Source organism: Bubalus bubalis, chromosome 7 (genome assembly GCF_019923935.1).
Source record: "Bubalus bubalis isolate 160015118507 breed Murrah chromosome 7, NDDB_SH_1, whole genome shotgun sequence".
Taxonomy (NCBI): domain Eukaryota; kingdom Metazoa; phylum Chordata; class Mammalia; order Artiodactyla; family Bovidae; genus Bubalus; species Bubalus bubalis.
Genome location: NC_059163.1, coordinates 90,733,016 through 90,758,798, shown reverse-complemented (window position 1 = coordinate 90,758,798; position 25,783 = coordinate 90,733,016). Strand labels below are relative to the sequence as shown.

General features: G+C 39.8%; 1 protein-coding gene across 1 annotated transcript in view; it reads left to right on the top strand.

Moving 5' to 3' along the window:
* EGF (epidermal growth factor) overlaps nucleotides 1-25,783 on the top strand; it is a 102,789-nt gene that overhangs the window by 12,402 nt on the left and 64,604 nt on the right. Inside the window, 6 exon segments of the mRNA XM_045166310.1 lie at nucleotides 7,638-7,842; nucleotides 10,090-10,262; nucleotides 10,675-10,700; nucleotides 10,703-10,919; nucleotides 15,174-15,310; nucleotides 15,313-15,375. Coding sequence (XP_045022245.1) covers nucleotides 7,638-7,842; nucleotides 10,090-10,262; nucleotides 10,675-10,700; nucleotides 10,703-10,919; nucleotides 15,174-15,310; nucleotides 15,313-15,375 — 821 coding nt within the window.

Genomic DNA, 25,783 nt, shown 5'->3' with positions numbered 1-25,783 from the left:
GTAACATCTGGAAAAACTTCTGATGCTTTAATGTTAAGGGAATGCATTTTAGTCTGGTAGCATCAATCTTTAAATAAAATTGAACATAGTTTATGCTGATGAACTGAGGGATAAGCCTGCTTACTTAAGATGAACAATTACCTATAGCATAAGAACCTTCTAACAGTGTTCACTGTTCTTCAAAACGGCATTATTTTTAAAAATATTTATTTATTTATTTGGCCTTGCCAGGTCTTAGTCGCAGCACATGGGATCTTCAGTCTTTGCTGTGGCATATAGGATCTTTAATTGCAGCATGTGGGATCAACTTCTCTGACCAGAGACTGAACCTGGACCCCCTGCATTACAAGCAGAGTCTTAACCACTGGACCAGCAGGAAAGTCCCTCAAACTGCATTATCATTAGTTTTTGTAAAAAGTTATACTGAGCTGTGGTATTAGCAGAGTGATAATGGAACAGACCAGAAAGTCCAGAGAGAGACTTACATAAAAATAGTCAATTTGATCTTTAACAAAGATGCCAAAGCAATTCAACAGAAAAAGGATAGGCTTTTCAACATGAAGTTGAATTTATTGGACATCTACAAGCAAAATAATTAACCTCAACCTCAACTGCACACCTTATACAAAGGTTAACTCAAAATGGATCATAGCTCTAAATTTAAGATGTAAAAGTTTAAAGCTTTTAGAAGAAAACAGAGATCTTTATGTCCTGGAATTAAGAGTTCTTAGAAATGACACACCAAAAGCATAATATACAAAGGAAAAATTTTGTCAAATTGTATCTCATCAAAATGAAAACTTCTGCTCTACAAAAGGCAATGTCCAGAGGATGAAAACACTTGCCATGTGCTGGAATAAAACAGTTGCAAAGCATGTGTCTGACAGAGGGGGGTTCCCAGGTGGCTTGGTAAAGAATCTGCCTGCCAATGCTGGAGACACAAGAAACTAAGGTTTGATTCCTTAGTCAGGAAGATCCCCTGGAGCAGGAAATGGCAACCCACTCCAGTATTCTTGCATGGAAAATTCCATGGACAGAGGAACCTGGTGGGCTGGACATGACTGAGTGACTGAGCACACACACATATCTGACAAAGGGCTTGTATTTAACATATATTAAAAAAAAACCTTTCAAATTCAATAATAATAAATAATATAATTAAAAACGAGCAAAAGATTTAAACAGATATATTCACCAAAAGGATATAAGGATGGTAAATAAGTCCGTGAAAAGATATTCACCATTGTTAATTATTTCAGGCTGAATAGGGACCCCAAATATATCTATGTTTTCATTCCTGGAACTTGTGAATGTGACCTTACATCCCAAAAGGGACGTCACAAACGTGATCTTGAGATAGGGTAATTATTCTGGACTTTTAGGTGGATCCCAAATGTACTCACCAGCATCCTTATGAGAGGGAGGCCAGAATGTCAGAGGAGGAGTAAGATGATAGAAACAGCTGCTGCTGCTGCTAAGTCACTTCAGTCGTGTCTGACTCTGTGTGAGTCGGACAGCAGCCCGCCAAGCTCCCCCGTCCCTGGGATTCTCCAGGCAAGAACACTGGCGTGGGTTGCCATTTCCTTCTCCAAAGCATGAAAGTGAAAAGTGAAAGGGAAGTCGCTCAGTCTTGCCCAACTCTTAGCAACCCCATGGACTGCAGCCTACCAGGCTCCTCCGTCCATGGGATTTTCCAGGCAAGAGTACTGGAGTGGGGTGCCATCGCCTTCTCCAGACAGAAACAGAGAGACATTCAAAGATGATACGCCAGTGGAATTGAAGATGGAGAAAGGGGCCATGAATGCACGGATTACATTATATATGGGTTGCAATATATTATAGAATTAGGTATAAAAATATCCAGATGATATAGAATCCACTGAAAGGACCCACTTTCTAATTAGTTCCTAGAACACGGATGGATGCAGAGATCCCAGCCTTTTGGTGAGATGCCTAGAACATGTGACCCAAAGTGGGTGTCTGGACAGATACGAACTACAAGACACTCAACAATGAATTCCTGATGAATTCAGTTCAGGATAAGCATGATATTTAAAAGTTAAACTCTGTGATCAGAAAGACATGGCTTTAAATCTCCAGTTGTAATTGATTGGACATGTGACTTGTAGCAAGTTAATGGCTCTAAACTTGAGTTTCTTCTTTTGTAAAATGAAGATGCCAAGAGCACCTACTTCCTAACGTTACCCAGTGAAACCAAATAATGTGTTTAATGTGCTACCCCAGAGGTAACACTCAAGAGGTTGGCTCTTACTATGATGGTGATAGGCACCACCCACCCTCTTGGAGAATCAAAGTGTATGATAGCACAGGAAAGACTGAGCAACTCTGTTGAACAAATTTAATTTTGTGGAACTTGCTAGCCTCAGTTACTGTCTTGAGGACCTGGCAATGGGTCCTCTTTAGCTGATAATCAGCAAGTGGTTGAGGGTCAGGAAGGGGCTATTTTTTGCTTCAGGTGATTTTTACCACCATTTTACCACAATTCAGGGTCTAGAGTGGCAATCTTCACATTTTTCAGAGCTTTTCTTACAGACTTAAGATTTTGTAACTGAGCAGGACCCGATGGGACCTTCCTGCAACAGACCTCTCCTCCCCCTTACCCACTACTTCAGCTCCTCTCTGAAGTACCTACATAACAGATTTGATGCACTTTTCCTGAGTTGTTTTACAGGTATTAATCCCCTCCCCCCACCCCCCAACCAAATGGAAGTAATTAACTATTTGATGACCATGAGCACATAGCCCTCCCTACACACACCTATTGGTGCCTAAAGGGCTGATATTGTTAACCCCTGGGGCACTGCCCTGTTATCTCACCAATCAGAGTGAGCTGATTTTATGTGAGCTGATCTCACAGCCTGGACGCCACCCCCTGCCCACCTCCCATTATAAATGCTTTTCAGAAAGCCATGGGGAGTACAGGGTTTTTGAGCACTAGCCGTTCCAGGCTTTGTGTGGCTTCCTACAATAAACACTGTGCTGTTCTTCACCACAACCTGGTATCAGCAGCTGGGCCTTACTGCACACAGGCGAGCAGACCCAAGTTTGGTTTGGTAACAATTTAAGTTCACATCTCTTTTCTCACCTTCCTAGATGTGTTATTATTTCCTAAAAAATTTTATTGAGGTATAGCTGATTTTCAGTGTTGTGTTAATTTCTGCTGTACAACAGTGATTCAATTATACATATTATTTATAGTCTCTATTATAAGTATAGTCTCTTATGGTTTATCACAGGATAATGCCCCACCCTATATAGTATGACCTTGTTGTTTATCCATCCTATATATAATAGTTTGCATCTGCTAATCCTAAACTCTCAATCCTTCCCTCTCCACCCCTCCCTCCACACCCCGCCTTGGCAACAAGTCTGTTCTCTGGATCTGAGAGTCTGTTTCTGTTTTGTAGTTATATTCATTTGTATTGGATTTTAGATTTCACATATCAGTGATACCATATGGTATTTCTTTTTCTCTCCTTCTTACTTTACTTACTATGCTAATCTCTAGGTCCAACCATGTTGCTGCAAATGGCATTAGTTCATTCTTTTTATGGCTGAGTACATTCCATTGTATATGTGTAACACATCTTTATTCATTCATCTGTTAATGGACATTCCACATCTTGGCTATTGTGAATAGTGCTGCTATGAATATATGGGTACATGAATCTTTTTGAATTATGGTTTTCTCTGCATATATGCCCAAGAGTGGGATTTCAGGATCATATGATAATTTTTTGTTTAGTTTTCTGAGGGCCCTCCATACTCTTGCCATAGTGGCAGCATCAATTTACATTCCCACTAACAGTGTAGGAGAGTTCCCTTTTTTCTATACTCTCTCCAGTATTTGTTATTTGCAGACTTTTTAATGATGGCCATTCTGACTGGTATGAAGTGACATCTTTTTCTTTCCTACTTACTTTGCTTTTCTCTAATAATTAGCAATGATGAGCATCTTTTCTTGTGCCTATTGGCCATCTGTATTTCTTCTTTGGAGAAATGCCTATTCAGGTCTTCTGCCCATTTTTTGATTGTGTTGTCTGGGTATTTTTTGTTATTGAGTTGTATGAGCTGTTTTTATTCAATGTATTACTTCTGAGTCATCCAGCTTCTCTCTCACCTGTCCTGAGTTTTGACCCTAATGAATAAGTTGAGAAGAAAGCTGTGATTTCCCAAAAAGTAAATGTATACCCTTTTAAGTCCTGTAATTGAAAAAAGATGAGGATAGACTTTTAGAGTGAAGTAAAACTTTTGCACTTCATAAGACACAGATAATATTCAAGTCAGCTCCTTGCTGGGGAGAAACAAATCACTCCTATCGGGAGCTTAGGCAGGAGCAGGTGAGGAGGCATCAGGCTTTTTTGCACCAGACCCATCAGTTTAACTGGAGAAGGCAATGGCATCCCACTCCAGTACTCTTGCCTGGAAAATCCCATGGACAGAGGAGCCTGGTAGGCTGCAGTCCATGGGGTCGTTAAGAGTCGGACACGACTGAGCGACTTCACTTTCACTTTTCACTTTCATGCATTGGAGAAGGAAATGGCAACCCACTCCAGTGTTCTTGCCTTGAGAATCCCAGGGACGGGGCAGCCTGGTGGGCTGCTGTCTCTGGGGTCGCACAGAGTCAGACACGACTGAAACAACTTAGCAGCAGCAGCAGTTTAAATCTACATTCTTTTCTCAGGGTGTCATTGAATCCTGCAGATCCAGAGCTCTATTTTCTCTTTTGTCCTGTGAGCCTTCTTCAATCTGTCTCCAGATCTAGAGCAGGAAACCTGTGGTGTTGAGGGCAGGTGATGGTGTGGGCCTGAGAAGACTAAGGTGTTTTGCTAATATGCTTGCCAGTATCCTTGATGTGTTCACTTGGTCCCATGAGCTTTTGCCCCCAAGGCCCAAAGTGGACAGTTGATTCCTCTTCTCATTTACCTGGGTGGGGCCACTCGCCCAAACTTGGAGCAGATGAAGAGATGCTGGTTGTGCAATATTGCTGCCCACCCACCCACCCCAACCCTTTCAATCAAAACCCCGCTTTTTGTGTTTAACCTCTGTGCTATGGAAGCCCCAGATCGTCAATGTGCTCCAAACATCCTGGACTCCTTTCTAATTCCTGACGATCCCCTACTAATCCCCAGGTTGAGAAGTCGGAGTTTCCATTTGATTTGCTGGGACCTGTTTGCTGTCTTTGGGTTTGTGTTGCTTAGAAGTGATTTTCTATGCACTTTGTTCTCACTGAACTGCACCCAAAATAAACGCTGTAGGCTTTGACATGGGAGAATTTACTTGTTCAAACATGCACACCCTGCTGATACATCCACAGATTGTACCACACAGTCTTAAAAACCACTAACGTATTTATCATTTCCAGCATAGTACAGACTAATGACTATTTTACCAGGACTAATCTTTTAACTTTCTTTTAAATCATATTATAATTCATTTTTACAATACTCAGCCTAGGCTCTGTTTTACACACAACGATGCTGACAGTATAGGAGCAGCATTTGGAGGGGATCAAAATTAAAATCAGTTACTTGAGTAAAATTAAGCTTGTGATGTCTTGACTCATGACAACCCAGAGCGAGGCAGGAGAGAGTGCTGGATTGGGAAGATAGTACCTGAGTTCTAAATCTAACTCTGCACCAACTGTTGGTGGGACTTTGGGAAGCATCATCGAATTTCTCATCTGAACTAGATCTATGATTTTCACATGCAGTAGGATAAAAGAATCACCTGGATTATCTGTTCAAAAAACAGATTCCTAGTCCTCAGCCCAAATTTACTGAATTGGAATCTCCAGGGAAGTGATCTGCTAAAGACACACACACAACACCCTGTGTGATTCTTTTGAATGATTTTGGGAAACACTGAGCTAGGTAATGTCTAGGTCTTCTAGTTCTGAGAGCTAGGATAAAGCCCTGGATGCTAGAATTCACCCATGAATGAGAAAAATCTTAAGATAATATTTGTTGTATTTAGTATTTTTATAAATATTTTTTAAAAGCTGTTAAAGTTAATGCTATGGTTTGTTTTATGGATTTCAATGTTTTTCAGATTTCTTTTTTTCTCTTTGATTCATCAAATGTAGTATATGGCCTATATAGCCCATGTTGTTATATTAAGGGCAAATGAGATCAGGATGTAAAAGTTCATTATTATTATTGCTAGTAAAATAACTACCATAGGATAGATTCTGCTTTTATTAATTTGATTGGTCTGCTAGTTTCTTTGACTTTGTTCCTATTGGTGGAAATATTAAAACAGAATGGAGTCACCCTGGCAGGGCAGTGAGAATATGTTGGAATTCTTTCCTAATTCCCTACTCATCTTTGTGGTTACCTGGTATTGTTATCTAAAGGCAGAGTGGAAGAAGCCTCCCCAACCTCAGTCAGGAAAGATCAAGAAAACCAACATTTTCTAACCCTGGCTGCAGGGATTGAAATTGTCCCCTGTCTTGGAGCATCACAGGTAAGCTCTGTGTGAAGTCAGCTAGAATTTCTGCTGAAATTTCCGGAGAAAGGTATCAGATTCCCAAGCAGGTATTGAGTACTTGGGAGTCAGAATGGGTAGATGGTCATCACCTAGAACAGAACAGGGTCTCAGGTATGGGGTTAGGATACAGGGCAAGGCCTTGTAGAAATCAAGGTGTCCAGTGAGGTCCACTACTCAGATTTGGCAAATAAAAATATAGGCTACTCAGTTACTTGAGTTTTGAATTTCAGGTAAGCAGGGAACAATTATTAAAGGTAAAGGATGTCCCATGCAGTGTACATACAATTTGAATTTAATTGGGAGTCCTAAATTTTATGTGACAATGTTAACAGGAACAAACTATTTCAGAGCTTTCATGGATGGCATTTCAGTTTTTCCTAAGACTTCTAGGTTTCACCATCTTCTTCTCTGTCTGTAACCTGGAGGCTCTATTCATAAGGTAAGACTAGAGGAGGGAGGGAGAAGGCAATGGCACCCCCACTCCAGTACTCTTGCCTGGAAAATCCCATGGATGGAGGAGCCTGGTGGGCTGCAGTCCATGGGGTCGCTAAGAGTCAGACACGACTGAGCGACTTCACCTTCACTTTTCACTTTCATGCATTGGAGAAGGAAATGGCAATCCACTCCAGTGTTCTTGCCTGGAGAATCCCAGGGACGGGGGAGCCTGGTGGGCTGCCATCTATGGGGTCGCACAGAGTCGGACACAACTGAAGTGACTTTGCAGAGGAAGGAGAGATCCATTCCCAAACAGTAATATCTGCAATTTTATTTCTAATTTACATAATTAGATTTGACACATACAGACCCTCTGTATAATAGAATACAGTAGGTGGTTTCTTTTTGAACATATAATATTACTAAGCCATGAAGTGTCTTTCTCTTCAAACAGTCGTTTTTCTTTTCATAATTTGGCAACATTCATTTCTTAAAATCAATTTGTGGAGATGATTTACAAAATTACAGGAATTGTGAACATCTACAGGAATTCTTTATCCTCTAAACAATGATATTTATTTAAAGTATAAAATCAGGACCTAAAAATTAATTCTTCTTGTGTTATTTGTCATGGGGAAGTATTTTGTCTAAATCAGACAAAAAAGCATTGAAAATACACTGGTTTCTTCCCATGCAGGTCTTGTGCCCTTTTTAATTTTCTCCCATGAAAATAGTATCTGTAGGATTGATTTGGAAGGAACGAATTATGAACAATTGGTGGCAGATGCTGGCATATCAGTGATCATGGATTTTCATTACAATGAAGAAAGAATCCATTGGGTTGATCTACAAAGACAACTCTTGCAAAGAGTTCATTTGAATGGGAGAAGGCAAGAGGTAAAGTACTATTTCCTGTGTCATTTGAGGGATTTTTGAATGGGCTGTCAAAAATGATAAAGCAAAATTTGTAACATTCAGATAAATGAAAATTATTACAATGCAGATATGCATCCAGCACCTGTAGGTATTTAATCTGCATCTGTGCTGTCATGTTACTGAATAAGCCCATGCATGTGGCATTGTAATCCAGAAGTCCCCAAAGGAGAAAGTGAGCATGTCAGTGTAATTTTGGAAAGATGTAAGTTTAATAAGCCAGATCACCGTTTTATGATTAAGACATTATTTACATCATTCTTTTCTATTCTAGTGGTTCTCAGCTGGTGGCAGTTTTGCCTCCAGGGGACCTTTGGCAATGTCTAGAAACATTTTGGTTGTCACAACTAGAATGGGGAGAAGAGAGAATGTGTTAGAGGCCAGAGGCACTGCCAACCATGCTACAATATATAGGACAGTCCCCCAAACAGAGGATTATCAGGCCCTAAATATCAGTTGTGTGAGGTTGAGAAGCCCTGTTTTATCTGTTTAAAATCTGTCATGGGTTTTTGCACCTGAAATTTAGGAAGAAATTTTTTTTCTTCTCAAGGTGTTTGCATGCTGGAAAAAAAAAAAATAAAGCAGGTGATATAGCGAAATATTTTGGTTCAAGCACTTTTCTTTAATCTTTCTTCTTAATTAGTAAAACCCTTAAATGAGTCCTAATAGAAATGTTTTCTCCTGGAAAGTGAATTATAGAGAGCAGGTAGCTTCACGTTCAGTATTTATACCCAACACAAAGTACCCACTGTTTGCTTTTGTGCTTTTGTTTAATTTTTGTTTTTAAGCAAAATTTTCACCCTCCTAAAGCCTTCAATTAGGTGATAATTTGTTTTATCACATCTCTAATACTTGCTAATCTCACTTTTAACAAAAATGGCTACTCATTACTCTCCAGCCATCTGTAGACTAGCTTCAAAATCTTGAGTTGAAGAATCTGGAGGGTTTACTGTCAGAGAACTGGAAAAAAGCATTAGATAGTTGGGAATTTGTGGCAAATCATTAGGAACAGATTGGCCTGAAGCCTAAAATCCACTCGTATCAGTCCCTCCTTTGGGTTAAAACATTGCTTATAGAAGATAACCATTAAAAAGCAAACAGTTTACCTGCGTGAATTAATATATTAGCAATTGATCAAATGGATTGGCTAGATTACTTTGTATGAGATGTAGGAATAGCACAGATTCTGGAGACTGATTTCTGCCCAACTCTGTGTTCAGTGACTTCATGTTGGTAGCTGAAAACCAGATTGTGGGACTATTTCCACCACGGAAATTTGCTGTGGTGCAAACCAGGGCTTCCTCCCATCTCTCACCCTCCACCCTGTTAAAGGACTGGTCTACTTGCACAGCCTGAAATTAGAAGAGGTTTAGTTAAGTTGTTTTTATCATGAGAAAGCATAAAGAAAAGCCCTGCTATGAGGATCCTGGGGTCATAGTCGGAAGGGTGAGGACTTGTAGAAAGAGCAGGACCTGGTGGAGGAGGTGCTAGAAGAAAAGTGGGGGCCCCAACGCGAAATCCACTTCATGACCCTATGCACAACCTCCAAGGCAGTCTTGCTAGAATTTAGCAAAGCTTGAAATTGGATTCAGGTGAGAATCTGGGAAATTCCACTGGCAAATGGAATTGAATAAACTGGAGAATCCCATGGACGGAGGAGCCTGGTAGGCTGCAGTCCATGGGGTCGCTAAGAGTTGGATACGACTGAGCGACTTCACTTTGACTTTTCACTTTTACGCATTGGAGGAGGAAATGGCAACTCATTCCAGTGTTCTTGCCTGGAGAATCCCAGGGACGGCAGGGCCTGGTGGGCTGCCGTCTATGGGGTCACACAGAGTTGGACATGACTGAAGTGACTTAGTAGTAGTAGTAGTAAGATAAAATTGAAATTCTGCCATTACTGTAGTTAAAATTATTTACAACTATGACTGTGAATAAATTTTCATTTAGAGAGATAATTTTCATTTTAGAGAATTCATTTTCATTTCAAAACTGATATAAATACTATGCCCAGAAATATTCACATGGGAGAATGAATATAGCTGCATCTGAATAATGGCACAGTATCTACGAATAGTTTATCATTTAAATAATTTTGGGAAAGTACAAAAATGACAATTACTTAAAACAATAAAACTAGTTATATAAAAATAAACAATTTTGTTGTGAATGGAGAAATACTAATAACAATTTAAAATTTTGGTTTTACAGAAAGCATACGATATAGATAAAAATGTTTCAGGAATGGCAATAAATTGGATCAATGAAGAACTTATTTGGTCTAATCAACAGGAAGGAATCATTACAGTAACTGATATGAAAGGAAACAATTCCTGGGTTCTCTTAAGTGCTTTAAAATATCCTGCAAATATAGCAGTTGATCAGTAGCAAGGTAAATTCTGTTGGCTTTGGACATCGAAATATATTTCAAAATCTGATGAAAAGTCAAGGAATCATAACATTTTGACTCAACGGGGCCTCCTGATTGAGACAAAGACCCTCTTTTATGGTGCACAAACCCCATTTTCAATAGGGCATTTGCCTGGATTTGGAACCGAAGCAGGTTCCCTCTACCAATAGCATCTTGACTACCAAGGTTTCCCGCTAGAGAAGCAAATTCTCCTTCTAACTTGAAATCACATGGAATTACAATAAGTATTTGTTGAACTGAATTTTCATTCATATAGTCAAACTCGTCCTGTGCAGACATCTGGGGACTACTGAAACACTGAGAGAGTCAACCATTTAAGTGGCCTGACACTCACTGAAGTGTCTCTGTGATATGTTGGCCCTCAGGTTTATGTTTTGGTCTTCAGAGGTGGCTGCAGCCTTCACAGAGCAGATCTTGGTGGTATGGAAGTGAAGCTTCTGTTAGAGACATCAGAGACAATAACAGCTGTATCATTGGATATGCTTGATAAACGGCTCTTTTGGATTCAGTACCACAGAGGAGGAGGTGATCCTCGTATTTGTTCCTGTGATTATGATGGAGGTTCTGTCCTCCGTCATATTTAGCAAATATTTAGCAAATATTCCCTGCAGTAAGTTTTGCTTTTGGTGTAAAATAAAACACTTGCCATTTGGAGTTTGTGTGAAAAATGAATTTTATTTTTGTCAGCTAAACTGGTGTAGTGGTTTAGCACAGATTTGGGGGTCTAAAAGACTTGAGTTCAAGTCCCAGATATACTATTTATTAGGTGAGTGACTTTGATAGGTTGCATGGCTTCTCTCATCCTGCCTCCTTTAATGCAGGTATCGGAGGATGGAGAGAACAGAAGTGCCCACTGAATTGAAAAAGTATCTTGAGATTGAAAAAGAAGGCAGGCCACTCCATACAATCAGTGGATCAGTATATTTTTGGGTAACTTACAGGGTGGGATCAGGTGGACAATGATCTGAAAGCATTTGTAGCTGCACTCCACACTGTGAAGGGGCCACTGAGACAAGTATATAGTTAACCTAGGGTCTAGGAGTACATACTTGGAAACAGGAAGTGCATCCCTAAGTCAAGAGTCATGAAGGAGTAACTTAGTCTTGTGGGTGCTGGAAATACAACAACGAAGGTCCTCATCTCTTTTTGGTGACTAACAGAGCATAGAGACTACTCGATCCTAATGATTGTTAAACCACATCTGTTGATTACAAGATGCACTAGAGAAGGAAATGGCAACCCACTCCAATATTCTTGCCTGGGAAATCCCATTGACAGAGGAGCCTGACAGGCTATGGCCCATGGGGTTGCAAAGAGTTGGACGTGACTTAGTGACTGAACAACAACAACAATTAATTGCAAAGCCCTTGACAACAGAAGTTATTTGCTGCACAGTACAGTCCTGAGTAGGGTAGGGTCAGTGGAAAGACAGGAGAAACTATACAGGCCTGATATGTTATCAATTATGCTGACAGTCATACAGTGGGGATAATTTGTTGTTGCCAAGTTGCTAGGTGATATCCAACTCTTTGTGACCCCATGGACTGTAGTATGGCAGGCTCACTATCTCCTAGAGTTTGCTTAAATTCATGTTCATTGAGTTGGTGATGCTATCTAACCATCTTATCCTCTACTGCCCCCTTTACCTTTTGCCTGTACTCTTTCCCAGCATCAGGGTCTTTTCCAATGAGTCAGCTCTTCACATCAGGTTGCCAAAGTATTGGAGCTTCAGCATCAGTCCTTCCAGTGAATATTCAGTATTGATTTCTTTTAGGACTGACTGGTTTAATCTCCTTGCAGTCCAAGGGATTCTCAAGAGTCTTCTCCAGCACCACAGTTTGAAAAGCATCAATTCTTCAGCACTCAGCCTTCTTTATGGTCCAACTCTCATATTCATACATGATTCCTGGGAAAACCATGGCTTTGACTATACAGACATTTGTGGGCAAAGTAATATCTTTGCTTTTTAATATGCTATCTAAGTTTGTCATAGCTTTCCTTCCAAGGAGCAATTGACTTTTTTTTTTCAATTTATTTATTTTAGTTGGAGGCTAATTACTTTACAATATTGTAGTGGTTTTTGCCATACATTGATATGAATCATCCATGGGTCTTCATGTGGTCCCCATCCTGAACCCCTCTCGCACCTCCCTCCCCATCCTATCCCTCTGGGTCACTTTTAATTTAATTTCATGGCTGCAGTCACCATCTGCAGTGATTTTGGAGCCCAATAGAATAAAGGCTATCACTGTGTTCACTTTTTCCCCTTCTATTTGCCACAAAGTGATGAGACCAGAAGCTATGATCTTAGTTCTTTGAGTGCTGAGTTTCAAGCCAACTTTTTCACTCTCATCCTTCACCCTTATTAAGAGACTGTTTAGTTCCTCTTCACTTTCTGCGTTTAGAGTAGTATCTGCGTATCTGAGGTTGTTGATATTTCTCCCAGCAATCTTGATTCTAGCTTGTGATTCATCCAGCCTGGCATTTCACATGATGTACTCTGCATAGAAGTTAAATAGGCAGAGTGACAATATACAGCTTTGATGTACTTCTTTCTCAATTTTGAACCAATCAATTGTTCTATGCCTGGTTCTAACTGTTGCTTCTTGACCCACATACAGGTTTCACAGGAAACAGGTAAGGTGGTCTGGCATTCCCATCTCTTTAAGAATTTTCCAGTTTTTTGTGATTCATTCAGTCAAAGGCTTTACCATAGTCAATGAAGCAGAAGTTTTTCACTGGGAATAATAGTAGCACCTATTTCTTGAGATTATTGTGAAGATTAAGTAAAGAAATAAATAAAAGTAACTGTACAAAAAAGATCTTCATGACCCAGATAATCATGATGGTGTGATCACTGACCTAGAGCCAGACATCCTGGAATGTGAAGTCAAGTGGGCCTTAGAAAGCATCACTACAAACAAAGCTAGTGGATGTGATGGAATTTCAGTTGAGCTATTTCAAATCCTGAAAGATAATGCTGTGAAAGTGCTGCACTCAATATGCCAGGAAATTTAGAAAACTCAGCAGTGGCCACAGGACTGGAAAAGGTCAGTTTTCATTCCAATCCCAAAGAAAGGCAATGCCAAAGAATGCTCAAACTACTGCACAATTGTACTCATCTCACACGCTAGTAAAGTAATGCTCAAAATTCTCCAAGCCAGGCTTCAGCAAGACGTGAACCATGAACTTCCAGATGTTCAAGCTGATTTTAGAAAAGGTAGAGGAACCAGAGATCCAATTGCCAACATCTGCTGGATCATGGAAAAAGCAAGAGAGTTCCAGAAAAATATCTATTTCTGCTTTATTGACTATGCCAAAGCCTTTGACTGTGTGGATCACAATAAACTGTGGAAAATTCTGAAAGAGATGGGAATACCAGAGCACCTGATCTGCCTCTTGAGAAATCTGTATGCAGGTCAGGAAGCAACAGTTAGAACTGGCCATGGAACAACAGACTGGTTCCAAATAGGAAAAGGAGTTTGTCAAGGCTGTATATTGTCACCCAGCTTATTTAACTTTTTTGCAGACTACGTCATGAGAAACGCTGGACTGGAAGAAGGACAAGCTGGAATCAAGATTGCCAGGAGAAATATCAATAACCTCAGATATGCAGATGACACCACCCTTATGGCAGAAAGTGAAGAGGAACTCAAAAGCCTCTTGATGAAAGTGAAAGTGGAGAGTGAAAAAGTTGGCTTAAAGCTCAACATTCAGAAAACGAAGATCATGGCATCCGGTCCCATCACTTCATGGGCAATAGATGGGGAAACAGTGGAAACAGTGTCAGACTTTATTTTTCTGGGCTCCAAAATCAGTGCAGATCGTGACTGCAGCCATGAAATTAAAAGACTCTTGCTCCTTGGAAGGAAAGTTATGACCAACCTAAATAGCATATTCAAAAGCAGAGACATTACTTTGCCAACAAAGGTTCATCTAGTCAAGGCTATGGTTTTTCCTGTGGTCATGTATGGATGTGAGAGTTGGACTGTGAAGAAGGCTGAGCGCTGAAGAATTGATGCTTTTGAAGTGTGGTGTTGGAGAAGACTCTTGAGAGTCCCTTGGACTGCAAGGAGATGCAACCAGTCCCTTCTGAAGGAGATCAGCCCTGGGATTTCTTTGGAAGGAATGATGCTAAAGCTGAAACTCCAGTACTTTGGCCATCTCATGCGAAGAGTTGACTCATTGAAAAAGACTCTGATGCTGGGAGGGATTGGGGGCAGGAGGAGAAGGGGACGACAGAGGATGAGATGGCTGGATGGCATCACCAACTCAATGGACGTGAGTTTGGGTGAACTCCGGGAGTTGGTGATGGACAGGAAGGCCTGGCGTGCTGCGACTCATGGGGTCACAAAGAGTCGGACACGACTGAGCGACTGAACTGAACTGAAGAGTGTTTGGCTTATAGTTTTCACATGCTGGTTAGTTTTTTTTTAATTGTTATGTCCTGTGGTTTGTAAAACATCTATATTTCATTTGATTTCCTGTCTTGCCAGCAACTAATCTAGCTGCCTTTAGCAAGAGCAGAAATTTGGCATGTGAAAGTGATGAAACCAGTAATCCACTCTTTTCCTGTGTCTGTTTTCTTCTATATTTTATTTTCACCACAATTACATGCTGAGTAGCAAAAAAAAAAAAAGAAAAAGAAAAAATGAGATAATGGATCTGAAGCTAAAAATATCTTATTAATTCAGATTATGGCTACATAAATACAAATTTAAACTTAATGTTTGTTTCTAACCATTAATGAGAAATGATTAAAAATGTAGGTGATTAAAATTCAGACCATAAGTTGAAGTGAAACTTTAATACATCCAAGAAGAAATATTCTGCCATTCCTTATGCTTTTCTCCTGTTGTTTTAGGCACAATCTGCTTGCAGCGTCCTTCTTTGGAGATTGTATCTTCTATTCAACATGGAAAAAGAAGACAATTTGGATAGCTAACAAGCACACAGGGAAGGATATGGTTAAAATCACCCTCAACTCGTTATTTGTGCCCCCAGTGGAATTAAAGTGGTCCGTCCACTTGTACAGCCCAAGGCAGAGGGTGATGCTTGGGCATCTGGTGAGTCATCTTTGACCTCAAACAAGGTCCGGCACGTAGTCCCCACTTCTCCACTTACTCAAGACAGACATTTAGGAGTCATCCCTGATTTCTTCCACTACCTCACCCCAATTTTCAGCCTACTGCCAAATCCTTTCCATGCTGCATTCTAATATATCTCAAATGTCCACTTCTCTCTTCCACTGCCAGCACCGTAGTCCAACCAGCCAGCTTGTCTTGTCTGGCCTTGTTGGAGCAGCCACTTAATCTTTTCATTTTCTCCTCTTGCTTATAAGTGATAAATCTGATGGGTTAACTCCTCTACTTAAATTCCTTCAAAAGCTCTCCTTTGCAGTTAGATTGTAATTTAACATGTAACCAGGCCTATCAATATTTGGCCAATCTGATTTAACATTCTTTCCCCCTCCCCTCACTGGACTTTAACACAATGCTTCATGTAGTTGCTCAGACATGCCAAGCAAGGGGGCACAGTGGATGTACATATTCAGGCTCAGCTCACCTTTGCCTCTCAAGGCCCACGTTTATTTGCCTTCTGAGCATTTCTACTTGGATTTCTTGCAAGTGCCTCTGGCACAGAAGGAATGACTGACTCACTCACTTTCCCTTCCCTTCTGCCCAGCTCTTTTCCCTCAGTGTCTGGTTGAAGACCTCCAGGTGTAGGCCTCAGTGAGTGGCATTTTCTCTCCATATCCCCAGGCATAGATCCATCCCTGTGAGATCACTCTCCAACGCCTAGCAATTCTACCACCTACCGGCTTGTGCCCCTCTCAGCAGCTCTCCATCCCTGGGGCCCACTTCATTAGTGTCCCTGACTCCCTCTGCCATGCTGCAGGGGGCATCACGCTTCAAAAAGGAGAACCCCATCTTGTCATTCCTGGGTTAAAACACTCTCAATTGCCAGTAATAAAACCCAGTCTCTTTTTTATTGAACTGGTTCACAGGACCCCTCTTTGTTTCTCAGTTTTCCTCTCTTACTGTTCATTATAGTCAGGGCTGCAGCCATCCTCAAAGTTTTGATTTTTCTCTTACCCTAGGAGGCACGCTTGCTCTCTCCTCCAGCCTTTCAGCATGATTGGGAACATGGTTTCTCCTTTTTTTTTTTTTGGCTGCACAGCTTGCAGGATCTCCATTTCTTGACCAGGGATTGAATCCAGGCTGAGACAGTGAAAGCCATGAATCCAAATCACTATTCCCTGGTGGTTCAGATGGTAAAGAATCCGCCTGCAGTGCAGGAGACCTAGGTTCAATCCCTGGGTCAGGAAGATCCCCTGGAGTAGGAAATGGCAACCCATTACAGTGTTCTTGCCTGGGAAATCCCATGGAGAGAGAGCCTGGGAGGCTATAATCCATGGGGTCACAAAGAGTTGGACATGGCTGAGCAATGAACAATTTCTTTCACTTTCTTTCAGGGTACCAGGGAACTCCCTGGGAACACTCTTTCTAATTCACAGCAGTGACTTACTCTTCGTCCTCTAAGAAATGTTAATAGCTCCAATATCTCTTTCAGGAACCTCTTCCCTGACCAGCTCACTGGAGCCTCAGTAGCTTTTTTCAGAAAATAGCAGATTTCCCATCACAGAGCACTTATCATGGTTTGCTGTAATTGTCTGACTTCCTCAGCTTCCTCCTGTGAGGACAGAGAATACAACTCTTCATTGTATTTCCAGTGCCTAGAGGACATTTAATAAACACTTTCACTTTCACACAATGGAGAAGGCAATGGCAACCCACTCCAGTGTTCTCGCCTGGGGAATCCCAGGGACGGGGGAGCCTGGTGGGCTGCCGTCTATGGGGTCGCACAGAGTCGGACACGACTGAAGCGACTTAGCAGCAGCAGTAGGAAAAAAAAAGAATTAAAAAAACACTCTCTGACACCTTCTCCCCTAAATAATACCACAAGGAACAAGTTCTAAAGATATTTAATATCTGAGTACATGCTGCCTTCCTTACATGTTATAAGCCCTACCCCCACCCTTGGCCAGATAGTCTTCAGGTGGCTGCTCCCTTTTGTATACTATGAATGAATCCCAGTGTTTTAAATCAATTTTCCCTGCAATAGATCTTTGCAGCTCAGCTCTGTGCTGTGCTTTAGTCACTCAGTCGTGTCTCTTTGCGACTTCATGGACTGTATAGCCTGCCAGGCTCCTCTGTCCATGGGATTCTCCAGGCAAGAATACTGGAGTGGGTTGCCATGCCCTCCTCCAGGGGATCTTCCCTGGAGGGTTCAAACCCAGGTCTCCCTCATTGCAGTAAGATTCTTAACCGTCTGAGCCACTAGGGAAGCTCTAGTGAGAGTCTTTTTCAATCTTTTAGACTCTCTTGTGCTTCAGAGACTTTTTTTTTTTAAATTCCTTAGTTAATTGGTCTAAAGGGAAAAAGATCTGGGCTAGGAATAATAGATTTGGGGATCACATAGACTGCTGAATAGGAGATAAAATAGAAAAATGGCACAGGTTGTAGTGCTCTTAGAAATAATAGTAGTAGTCATGACTATAGAATGGGTGCAGAATGATCTGCTCTGGGCCATGTTATCTCATTTATCTCATTTAATCTTAGTATTAGTCGCTCAGTGTTCGACTTTTTGCGACCCCATTGACTGTAGCCCGCCAGGCTCCTCTGTCCATGGGATTCTCTAGGCAAAAATACTGGAGTGGGTTGCCATTTACTCCTCCAGGGGACCTTCCCAACTGTACATAAAGGAGACTTCATTAATGTGCATTAATGTCCAGGTTAACCGGTATAGAAAACTGTCTCTTGAGTCTTTACATTCTATACCAATTCTATACCTCTGGTTGGCCGATTGTTTGTTTCTTTATCTAGGTTTTAAGCTGAATGATCTGGGGCTATTTGTTTCCATCAACCTGATTGTGAATCTAAAGGCACAGTTGAAACGTCTATTTTTCATGCCATCCTCAGAAGAGATTGCTGCAGATCTACTCTATGAGTCTCATTCTTTTCAGCTTACAATACAAATAGCTTATTATTTTTTGCAAGCTATGTCTTATAATAAAGCAGTGCTGAAAAATTAAATAGAAGAGTGTTCAGTTGCCATATAGGCTATGAAAATGATTTGCTGGTTGTGATTTTTAAGCTTGATTCTAAATAGATTTATGAAGAATGGTACTTGGAAGATGTGGCTCAAATTTTGCTATTTAAGCTATCTTGAAATTATAGGCTCACTCTCCCTAAAATTTCAAAAAGCGTAGAGCTTAGGCTCTTAAGGGTATAGCAGTGATAAAAGCTTTCATAGTCATTTCTAAAAAGCAACACTTCATAGTTTTCTGTCTCCAATGGTTCTCTAATATATTTAATCTTAACCACCCTACAAATCATGTGATTATTAGTACCATTTTATAGGTTAAAAGCTGAGGTTCCGCAATGTGACAAATGCTTGTTTAAGGTCACACTGGGGTAGACCTGGGGTTTGAACCCAGGCAGACTGACACCATGCTGCCTCCTCAACTTTACCCTCGCTATTGTCTATAATTTCATATCTTAGATTTGCCTAACTTGTTTTGGGAAAATCTGTAATTTGGCATATTCTTGTCTATCCATGCCATGCTTGTGGTTAAAAGCTTCAGTTTGCACGGATCAATGGGACCCAAATCTTATTTTTTCTTTTAAAAATGTTTTCTATTCAGGAACTCAGGAATCAATCTCTCTCTCCCTCTCTCTCTCACACACACATAACACAGAGTCTCTCTCTTTCTTCTCTGGCTCTCTGAAAAGAGACTGACTTGATCTCACGTTTTTGTTGTCATGATTAAACCTATGAGGCAACAGTGCTCTTGTGGCTGCCCCGACAGCTGTACAATTACAGCCATCCCTCAGTACCCATGGAGGTTTGTTCCAGGATGCTTGCCAATATTAAATCCAAGGCTGCAATAGTCCCTTATATAAAACAGAATAGTACTTGCATATTACCTAACATTCTTATACTTTAAATTATCTCAAGATTACTTATCATTCGTAATACAACGTAATACAACGTAAATAGCTGTAAATGCAATGTAAATACTATGCAAACCATCGCAGGTGCACGGCAAATTCAAATTTTGCTTTTTGAAACTTTATAGAATTTTTTTAAAGAATATTTTCAATCCATGGTTGGTTGACTCTGCAGATGTGGAATGCACAAATATGAAAGGCAGATTTTACATGAATCTCAGAGCCAGTGTGAGAACTTTGTATATAATGTTAATGACATTATTTCAAGTTCAACATTTGGGGAATTTACAACTATAGTTCTGTTGCTCACAGATGTTCTTTTGTAAAAGGTGCAAATAATTCTGCATTCTTCTGTAATTCTTTAAAATGTTTCCAGTTTAAAATTCATAAGAGAATTTCAAGAGCACATTCTATAGAAAATATAGGACATCTGTCATCAACACTATTTAAAATACTTTACATTCATTTCATGCACAGAAATATTGCTGAATGTCATTAATTCTGAGAGGAGACTTGCTTCTGCCTAAAAATGTACCTGTTTATGAAAGTAGCTAGTGTAGCTAAAGCTGTCCAGGTGCAACTCTGATTCATTTCGATTATGTCATTGCTAGGGTTTCTACTATAAAACCTTGGGGGTTTTGTGAAACTTCTAGAAAAGAATCATCCTAGATATATAAGTATTTTTTTCATGTAGTTTTTCTGAAATGTAAAAATTGTGGTAAAATACATATAAAATTTATCATCTTAGGTTTTTTTTTTTTTTTTTTTTTACTGTGCCATGTGGCATGCAGGATCTTGGTTCCCTAACCAGGGATTGAACCCATGTTGTCTACAGTGGAAGTGCAGAGTCTTAACCACTGGGTCACAAGGGAAATCCCTCATCTTAACCATTTTTAGTGTACAGTTCAGTGGCGTTAAGTTCATTTATGGTTTGTGTGTGTGTGTGTGTGTATGCAACCATCACCACCATTCATCTCTGTAAATGTTATCATCTTGTAAAACTGAAACTCTCCACCCATTAAATAACAGCTCCCCATTTCTGCCTCTCCTCAGTCCCTGGCTCCCACCATTCTATTGTTCTGTTTCAAGGATTTTGACTCCTACTCTAAGTACCTCCTATAAGTGTAATCATGCAGTATTTCTCTTTTTGTGACTAGTTTATTTTACTCAGCACAATGTCCTTAAGATGCATCTGTTTTGTAGCATGTGTTAGAATTTTTTTTCCTTTTTAAGCTGAAAAATACCCCATTGCATGTATATCTTCCATTTTACTTACCCATTTATCCATTGATGAATAATTGGGTTTCTTTCACCTTTTAGCTATTGCGAATAATGCTGCTAAAAGTGTGGGTATACAAATTTCTTTTGGAGACCCTGCTTTTAATTCTTATGAACGTATAGTCAGTGGTGAATTATTGGATCACATGGAAATCCTGTTTTCAGTTTTCTGAAGGCACATGACACCGCTTTCCAGAGAGGCTGCATCATTTTACATTCCCGCTGACGCAGTACGGGGTTTCCAGTTTCTCCATGTCCTCACCTACACTTATATTCTCTGCTTTCATATAGTCTAAATGATCAATTTGAGTACCCAAATCTGTTATTTCTTCTAGAAATCTTAGCAAATTATGGATTTCTATAGCTTCCTAACATTTATAGATAGTTATAGATATTTTCTTAATGATAAGGATCAGATTTGCAAAGATTACACACCACTGGGGCAAGAACAGGACTGATTTGCGGCAAAGCTGGGTTTTTTCAATGCAAGTTTGCCCTGACACCAAACGGCTGCCATTTGAAATGCCTTTTAAATACTTTATTATTTTTTTTTTTGAAATGCTATGGTATCTTTTTTTTTAAATTTAATTTTATTTTGTTTTTAAACTTTACATAATTGTATTAGTTTTGCCAAATATCAAAATGAATCCACCACAGGTATACATGTGTTCCCCATCCTGAACCCTCCTCCCTCTTCCCTCCCCATTCCATCCCTCTGGGTCGTCCCAGTGCACCAGCCCCAAGCATCCAGTATCGTGCATCGAACCTGGGCTGGCAACTCGTTTCATACATGATATTTTACATGTTTCAATGCCATTCTCCCAAATCTTCCCACCCTCTCCCTCTCTCACAGAGTCCATAAGACTGTTCTATACATTAGTGTCTCTTTTGCTGTCTCGTACACAGGGTTAGCTCTCTATCATTTTTCTATCTTTCTTGCCATTGTCTCTTCTTGGTGGTTTCCATATGCCTCGCTGTGGCCTCTGTTTATTCTCTGAGGCTTTCCCTGCCATTTGTTTGTTGAGGAATCCAGATCTTGTCCCTCAGAATTCCCCACATTCTGGACTTTGCAGATTCTATCCCATGGTATCATTTAGCATGACTGTGTATAAACCGGCAGTTTTGGCCTAGAAGCCTGATAAGATTCAGATTTTTTGCGAGAGTACTCTGTAAGTGGTACTGCAGGTAGCAAGGGGTGCTGCTAGTGACCAGGCCAGAGGGCATGTGGTGGCTGGGTCTCCATTCTCCTTGTGATGCTCAAAGATAGGTCAGGGATTTAGGTGTTACCAACCTGGTCAGTCCGTTGTAGAGTTTCCTCTCAGCCTTTCATATAATCGCTTTACAAGCTATTGATTATCATTGTCTACAGCCATTTTTTCATTAGAAGGTTGAAGTAATGACATTCTAATTCTATTACTGCTTTATTAGTTGAAGAACTTTTCCAATCAGGTATATGATTTCCCTGAGGAGCATCTTTTATTAAAAAAGGTAAATTAAATGCTTGATTTAATCTTTCCCTTACTTTATCTGTTTTCAGAATAAAGGGTTAGTGTATCCTCCAGAGGTGACCTTTTTATTTTTTTTTGTAAAGCATCTTTATAAATTCAAGGATGTAAAAAATATTTGACATGTTTTTATTCATTGCAGTTATCATTTTCACACTCTAAATTATGCCATCTTTCTTCAAGAAGAGTCATGACATGAGGCATCTAGTGGTGGGAAAAGTGACCAGTAACTAACCCTTAGTGGTCTGCAGTGCTGGGCCGAGGCTGTGTCTGGGCTCAGCAAGAAAGAACTCTGGAATCAGGTAGCCACCCTGCCTTGGGTGGAGAGGAGTGAGGGGTGGCAGTGAGGAGATGGGTGGAGCGCTGCACACCATCATCATGTTGTGGGCGGGCCAAGCTCCTCAGAAACAGGTCTAAATACACAAAGACTGAGTGGGCCTTTAGTTAAGGCTCTTCTGTGAGTGAGAGGCATTCATTTTTTAACTGCTCAGAGGCTGTTGATTTGTTTACTTTCTGATTCTTAGGTTTAGATGGATAATGATACCAAGTAGCTAAATTTTGGCTAAGTGATTTTCTACTCTAATTAGGAATTGCAATAGCACAGAATAACTTTTGTTGTTTCTTCCTCTTTCTTTTCTATTAACAAAGAACTCCTATATTATACTGTTTGGGAGGTTTTTTGAGCAAGGTGAGTGAACCATTGATTCAGGAAACTCACTAATGAAATAGACAATAAATAAATAAAACAAAAATCATGGACATTTATAGAAAAATATACTATGTACATATAATTTACATATTATATAACAATATAGTATAACATCTGTTAATATGTTAATAACTGATATATATCAGTAAATGGTATATATTGATATATAATATCACTAATATAAATGTGTTTTTCTATAAAACCCATTGTTCTATATACACACACATAAGTATACATACATACATGTACATACACACATGTTATCTGTATTAAAGAGATGGGATGTATCACTGAAGACTGGAATTTGAGTCCCAGTCCTACCCCTTATTATCTATATGTGATCCTTAAGATACTATTTCATAATCTATAAAATGAAGACAATAATTGCTCTACACAGCTCAAGGGCTTGTTATGAAAATATACATGTGATAATATAAATGCTTTATAAAACATTATTCAAATTTTATAACCATTGGGGCTGCTAAATATTTAGTTACAAGAATGACTCAACTGAATGGTTTCAAATGGAAGAGACTGGAAAGGCTTTGTTGATGACGTGAATCTGACACTGAATTTGAGGTTGAGAAAAAGGTGTGATCAGTGGAAAGAAGCAGGCTCGGGAATCCCACATGTGTTGTTTCAAAACTGGCCCAAGGTAAAAATCTATAGTTTGCTTGGCTGTAGCAAAGCTCATGAGGGTGTGCTGGATAGTTATTGAAGGCACAGTTGGGGGTGGACATTAAATTCCATGATTAAGGAGCTTTAATTTGATCTCAAAGGTAATCAGGCTGCACTTGCTGAGCTCTGGAAGGGGTGTTATCTGAGGTCAGCAGCAGCATTCTGAGTGCTGGCTTCAACCTAATTTGAGGCTAAAGCACAGCAGAAGATTAAGGAGATTAAGCAAAATACAGCTCTCAATCCTCTGTTTTGCCACTTCCTAAAATGGCTTTTAGGTGTTGAGTGTCTGAATTCAGGTCACATCATTAGCACAACCATTCAGAGTACAATAGTGATTGCTTTTCTCGTCCGTTCACCATTCAATAATATTGTATATTGTTAATAAGTATCAGTAAAACCATCAGCATTGTGGTATAGTAAAAAGTACTGACCATCTGTTTGAGTTCTAACTCTGAGGTTGACTGGATATTCAAGGAAAAACCAAGGAAGGGGGTTAAGTTGCAGGTTTCACTAGCACAGATTTTTGTGCATGTATTCCAGATGTTTGTAGCACCCCTGTGTGGTAAAAGGCACCAGGTTAGATGCTACTTGGACTATAAATGTGAATGGGATACGTGCCATATCTTCAAAAGCTTATTGACTAATGAAAAAGAGATACATATATGCACATACATATACATATATAATTGTGATGATAATGGCAATGTTAATGATAAGAACACACAGAAGAGCAAGTAAGAGGTAATAGAAAAGTACAAGAAGAAAAGTGATAAATAACAATGGATATAGATGAAAGAGCAATTTCCTGTACCCTAGACACTCACTGTTTTCCTCATAAGTCAGTTTGAATATTCCTTAACATTTATAAGCAGTAATTAAGGTTTGAGAATCTTTAAAGATGTAAACTTAGAGGAATTTACAACAAACATCTGATTCTGTATAGAACCATAATGTTTTTTTCAGTGAGAGATTTCAGAGGCTATCTACTTCAACACCTTTATTTCATGGAAACTGGAGTCAAAAAGATAAAGTGATTTTATATAAAAGCAGAACTGAGACAGAACTCAGTTTTCCCAACTCTTAAGTGCAGTGGTCATCTATCATGCTTGGTTTGGAAAGATTTTTATAAAAGATATTTATAGGAAGCATGATCCCTCAATTTTTTGTTACCTCAAGAAAGTGGTAGCACTTTGGTGCTGTTAAAACGCTGAATCAGACCTTGCTGGATTTTTGTTGATTTTCACTTGTAAATATTATAAAAAGTACAGTTAAGACAATCACATGCTCTTTTTTAGAAATTTAAGTAGGTACATTTTGTCTCCAATACGTCTTTGAGTTTCTAACTTTAATCACTTACTTTAAAAACGGGTCATTTGGTTCTTAATTTTCTTAATTAAAATATTGATATGTGAAGCATGTAGGAACATGAACAATGTAACTAAATGTGTAATTGGCATAAAAACTGTGGACAAGAAACAAAAATTTTGGAATCAATATCCAAAACTATTCCATGTAAATCTTACCTGACTTGGTAGTATTGCAGTAGTATTAAACAATCAGAAATATTGTGCATTTAACTCTATCAAGAGATCTGAGTAAACAAGTTTAACCAGAGAAATAACACAGATTAGCTAAAAGGAGGTGTCAGTAATTTAGGTGAAAGTGGGGTGTTCCCTTAGCGTATTAGGCCAGCGTTTCTTAAAATGTGCTGTGAAGACTCCTACCATCAGAGTTGTTCTAGATTCTGGTGAAGATGAGCCTTTCCCTTCATTTATCAGGTCAGAATCTCTAGAAGGTGACATGCCCCCCACACGACCTCAATGTACATTAGAAACATTTTCAAGGGGACAAGACTATGTTTTCAACGTGTGATGCTTTGGGCTTCTCAAGTGGCTCAGGGGTAAAGAACCTGCCTGTCAATGCAGGAGACCTGAGCTCCAGCCACAGGTTGGCAAGATCCTCTGGAGAAGGAAATGACAACCCACTTCAGTATTCTTGCCTGAAGAATCCCATGGACAGAGGAGCCTGGCAGGCTACAGTCCACGTGGTTGCAAGGAGTCGGACACAGCTTAGTGACGTATGCACGTGTGATGGTTTGTTGGTCAAGGAATGTGTTTAGTAACTTGAAGTAGAAGGAAAGGGGCAGAGTCAGAGTTAGGTGCCATCATTCTAGGTACTAATAGGTGAACAGAGACCAGGGAAACAAACCTTCATGGAGGACAGCTTAGCCCCTCACACACTCCGTGCTTAGGCTCTCACTGACTGGTTGCTTGTGCTTGTTTCTTTCACA